This window comes from Limulus polyphemus, unplaced genomic scaffold (assembly GCF_000517525.1).
Source record: "Limulus polyphemus unplaced genomic scaffold, Limulus_polyphemus-2.1.2 Scaffold1737, whole genome shotgun sequence".
Taxonomy (NCBI): domain Eukaryota; kingdom Metazoa; phylum Arthropoda; class Merostomata; order Xiphosura; family Limulidae; genus Limulus; species Limulus polyphemus.
The window spans coordinates 145,056-150,386 of NW_013667347.1; the positions used below are offsets into that span (position 1 = coordinate 145,056).

The window sequence follows — 5,331 nt, forward strand, 5'->3', positions numbered from 1 at the left end:
ATTATTATTGTATGGTAGGGTTGTTGTCCTGGTCAGATTCAGAAGGACTAGTCCTTGTATAAAATGTGTGTATAACATCTGTTTAACCAAAGTTCAAGTGATTATTATTGTATGGTAGGGTTGTTGTCCTGGTCAGATTCAGAAGGACTAGTCCTCGTATAAAATGTGTGTATAACATCTGTTTAACCAAAGTTCAAGTGATTATTATTGTATGGTAGGGTTGTTGTCCTGGTCAGATTCAGAAGGACTAGTCCTTGTATAAAATGTGTGTATAACATCTGTTTAACCAAAGTTCAAGTGATTATTATTGTATGGTAGGGTTGTTGTCCTGGTGAGATTCAGAAGGACTAGTCCTTGTATAAAATGTGTGTATAACATCTGTTTAACCAAAGTCCAAGTGATTATTATTGTATGGTAGGGTTGTTGTCCTGGTCAGATTCAGAAGGACTAGTCCTTGTATAAAATGTGTGTATAACATCTGTTTAACCAAAGTTCAAGTGATTATTATTGTATGGTAGGGTTGTTGTCCTGGTCAGATTCAGAAGGACTAGTCCTTGTATAAAATGTGTGTATAACATCTGTTTAACCACAGTCCAAGTGATTATTATTGTATGGTAGGGTTGTTGTCCTGGTGAGATTCAGATGTGAAATGTGGTAGAAGAAAATTATGATTAAAACAATTTGAAAATCTGTTATTATTACAAGAAAGAGGCAAAATTGTGAATAGCCAACCTCATCAAAAAGCCGAAGGTCATAAGAGTTATCGTCATCAGCAAAGAACACTACTCCATCTTTAGCATTCTGCCGCAGCCACGCGAGACCGACCTCTCGATTTGTGACGCCTCTACCAGGCCTCTCGGTCCCGCTACACGCTGTCTGTTTGTTTCCAGTTGCAAGGTGCGTGTAGGCAATGCCAGTTCTTTCCAACAGATGGCGCAGTCGTTCGGTCTTTTGCGCAGCGTCTTCCACTACAATCCAATGTACGTTGGAAACCAGCTTTAGGGTTTGCGACAGCCGGATTAACTCTGGCTGCTGCACAGGCCGGTGGTAAGTTGGTGTTATAATAAATATTGTTGGGAGTTTCTGTCCTTGTTCCAGAAGCAGCAGAGCTGCGAAGGAATAGTTGAATGTGATGGAAGAGTTATTATAGGAATGGACTCTTACTGTCGTGTGTAAACTTTACGTTAGGAAGATGGTTGTAGTATTTACTTTATATATAATTGATAAACAATGTATATATACACTAAAATTGTCGTTTTACACTATATATTATCTTGTTCTTCTGCTACGAGATGAGAAGAAGTAACTAATCTTTGTTTCTGTAAAAAGAAATTACGTTAAGAAGATTTACATCCCCAAGTGAAATATACTGTAAAAATAAACAGGATATAAAAAATTATAATAACGTTTTATGTTTAGAAACATTAGAAATAATGGAATATATATATATCTATATATAAACAAGTTTTAAATAGAGACGAAGGACCAGCAAGTCAATACATTGATATATGGCGAAATATATTATAATTTTGTTTTCCAATTACGCTAAGGAAATATGCAAATAACAATGAAGTAATGTGACAAGGAGAAAGTATAAAATAGTCTTGTAAGTTACTCCTGAGGATGACGTAGATCATGTCGAAACATGTACTTGTAGAGTGATATTTTAAAGTGGAAGCCGTACGGTTTCAATAAAGTTTTTATTGTTTAAATATAAAAACGTTGTTTTTAATCATTTATTATAATTTAAAAAAAATTAAACACAAGTGCCGGTAGTACATATTTATAACTCTCTCTTATCGTATACATTTTAAGATTTAGGTTTTCTTATTTTTCTTAATTAATCATATAATTTCTCAAGATAAGCAGTTGAATCTTCTTACCTTTATAAGAGATGAAAAAGAATATTACCAATGGCGAAAACAAAACCAAACGTGTTTTTAATAACATTGCTTCTATATATTCCTCTTCCATACACTGCTGCCCTCTACATTGAAGAAGATAAACTGTAGAATTCGTTTCAAGAAATTCAAACATTTAAATTTTTTACAAACTTGTTTCGTATTTATTATAGCTACAGTCCTGTCACTTGTCTTCTAATAACAACTTTTTACTTTTTTCAGTAAAAATTAACAAATCTACGAAGTACATGTGTTTTTATAACGTTCTACTTTTTGTAGTTAGTATATTTGTTCTCTCCAAACTTTGATCTCTCATTTCATTAACCTGTGTTCTTGGGGTCCTTACTGTTTTCATGATTAGTGAAGTCAGACAAGGAAGCATAGCCGAAACCTATTGCAGGGTAAAGACGAAAGGCTAAGTGGAACAATCGTCTTTCTTATAGAACAAAACTAGTTGGTGATAGGAAACGTATATAATGATTACTAACAGTTGTTTAAACTTTAAAAAACCGAAAGTCCCAATGTCACTGCGTACTATACGAGTACAGCTTTTAGTTAACCATAGTTAGTACAGCTTCCAGTTAACCACGTTTACTACTTACCAATGGAGTATAATTCCCGGTTAACCACAGTTACTACATGCTAACGAGTACAACTTCCGGAGGAAACACGGTTACTACATGTTATACGAATACAACTTCAGGAGGAAATACGGTTACTACATGCTATACGAGTATAACGTCCGGTTAAACACGGTTACTACATGCCAATCGAGTACAACTTACGGTTAACCACGATTACTACGTATTATATGAGTACAACTTACGGTTAACCACGATTACTACGCACTATACGAGTACAACTTACGATTAACCACGATTACTACGTATTATATTGTTACGTATCCGTTTGTTAATTAATTTTCCGTAACTTCCTTCCGACGAAACTTTAGCGACACAAGTCCTTACTTAAAGAAACTGGTTTATTCTTTCCGAATACAACTTTACGATACACTTATTTTCAACAATCGCGATAAAACAAACGCTATATCAACCAACGTCAATAATACTTCTGACTGCAGTACAATTACTCACTATCTACACACACATTACATTCCGTCACGTTGTCACCCTCTTTTATATACCAGCTACCCTATATCTAGTAAATACTAGAGCATTCGCCAAGGTACAGGACAGTTCTAGAAAACAGGCGGCGCCACACCAGTCACGTGACCTCGATGACGCAACAATACTTTTATAAATCATTTACAGGTTAGATAATTTCAAAGTGAATGCTTTTGTAATTTATTTTTGGCTTAGTCTCGCTCAGATGAGAGGTGAATATTTGTCCAAATATTATGGGAATGATTTTAGAAATTAAGGGAAAAGTTTTGGTCATGGAACAGAAAGTTTTAGGCAACACATAAAGAATACTTGATTTTGTGCTGAATGGGCAGTGGAAAATCATTTGAGAGATTTTCTCTTAAAAGCTTCGAAAGAGTAAGTAAGTATCTAGTTTTTTTTTAATTTACAGGGTTTTCCAAATCGATGGTTCGTTTTACCGATGTATTTTGCTTTTCACATAATGACAATATAATTATCTTTGATTTAGTGTCATAGTATTCTAGACCGTTTTTGTGTTGCAATACAGGCCTTGTTCTATCAGTTAGAACTTTTGTGCTGAAGGATGTTTCTGCACTACAATAGAGACCTTGTTTGCTCAAGGAATGTTGGTGCTCAAGGTTATAGATTATGTTTTGGTAAATGAAGGTTATTTATATAATACATTAGCAACATTGTTCTATAAGAACAGAATTACACGCTGTCTATGCACTGAAGATTATTAATCTAACACATAGAGAGCTCTTTTGTGAAAATAACAATCAGTAATTCCAGGAAACTAGGTCCTTGTGTATATTGTGAACAAGAACTTGGTCCTTAAGCCTAATCTACTAAATTAGCACAAATTCGAGGAAGAACAATCTTGCATTAAGTAACTTATTTGGAGTATCAACAAAAAACAACGAAGTTTGATAATGTTCTTAATTGAGATTATTGTTCTGTCAGGAAGTGTTTGTTTGAAGTTAACTACAAAACTACACAATGGGCTAGTTGTGCGCTACCCACCCGGTTTCAAGATTGTAAGTTCGCAGACATACTGTTGTACCACTGGGGGGTTTCAGGAAGTGAGACATCTTTGTTTAGTAAATTTTCTGTAATACTAATAATATCAGAGAGAGAAACTCTCGTGAACAGGGATACCACATCAAAACTAACAAGAATGTCATCATTATTAACATCTTTGTCTCTAATAATTTCAACAAACTGTTGAGTTTCTTAAGAAGTATTCGGAATTTCCAGCTGAAGGTTTCAAAATCTTAGACAAATATTTTGCAGTTATACATAGGGAATCAATATAGCATACATTAGAGGTATGTCAGGCTTGTGAATTTTTGGAAGACCGTAAAGCGTGGGAGAACAATCATGAGAAGATAAACCGTGGATACGCATCATTCCTATTTTCTCCTGCTCTCATAAGTTGTGTAAGAAATTTTAGTTCCTTCATAGTTTTTTTTTAGTAGGGTGTGATTTTAAGAGTATGTATTCAGGGTCAGATAATAAATCGGTTACCTTCTTTTCATAATCTTTGTTTAAAAGGACAGTAGAGTTACCTTTGTCAGCTGGCCAAATCACAATATTGTTTAAGGTTGCGAAGAGTTTTACGTTCTTAGAGACTGATGTTCTTTACGGGTTTTACGTTGCGTCTAAAAACTTCTTAATAGTTTCTTGATTTTAAAACAAACTTTAGTTGTAGCAGGTTCTTCTAAACGACTGATAACTTCTTGTGTAGTAACAATAATATCCGAGTAGAGTACACTGTTAGGAGTTTGAGCAAAACATAAACCTAACGATAAAACACTTTATTCACAACTAGTCAAACCTTATCACTCAGTTTGACGTCACGCTGTTTTATTTTTAGTGTGGAATGATATAACGTTTGCTCTCACTAGAGTTTTGATTTTATTGATTTGTCTCTCTTTTACTTTGTTAAATTCATGCTCAGTTCTTGTATGTGTAATTCTGTCAATGTTATGAAAACTTTCAACAGAAACCAAGGATTTGCTCACCAATATCCTGGAATTTTATTTCTAGGTGTTGAGTTTTCGTTTTACTAAAGGTCAGTTTTTCACGAAGAATGGCTTCTTCAGCTCGTTGAATTATTATTTTAAGTTTTATGGTATTAATATTGGATTTTAGTCGGAGACCTTTAGGGGTGATTCTGTTCCGGTTCTTCTAAACTTGCAGAGCATTATATTTGTGGTAATGTTGAATTTTGGGGTATTAGGACTGAAAATTATATATGTCATACATTAGAAACATTGTTTGTTTGTAATAAATCACGGGTATCGAAACCCCTTTTCTAGCGTTGT

General features: G+C 34.3%; 1 protein-coding gene across 1 annotated transcript in view; it reads right to left on the bottom strand.

Annotated features, from left to right (window-relative positions):
• The window catches only part of LOC106464764 (galactosylgalactosylxylosylprotein 3-beta-glucuronosyltransferase 2-like), a 15,303-nt gene extending 13,353 nt beyond the window's left edge, over window positions 1-1,950 (bottom strand). The window contains exons 1-2 of the mRNA XM_022392564.1: window positions 1,884-1,950; window positions 733-1,109 (exon numbers count right to left, since the gene is read on the bottom strand). Coding sequence (XP_022248272.1) covers window positions 733-1,109; window positions 1,884-1,950 — 444 coding nt within the window. The remainder of the gene's footprint in view (window positions 1-732; window positions 1,110-1,883) is intronic.
• Between the last annotated feature and the right edge of the window lie 3,381 nt (window positions 1,951-5,331).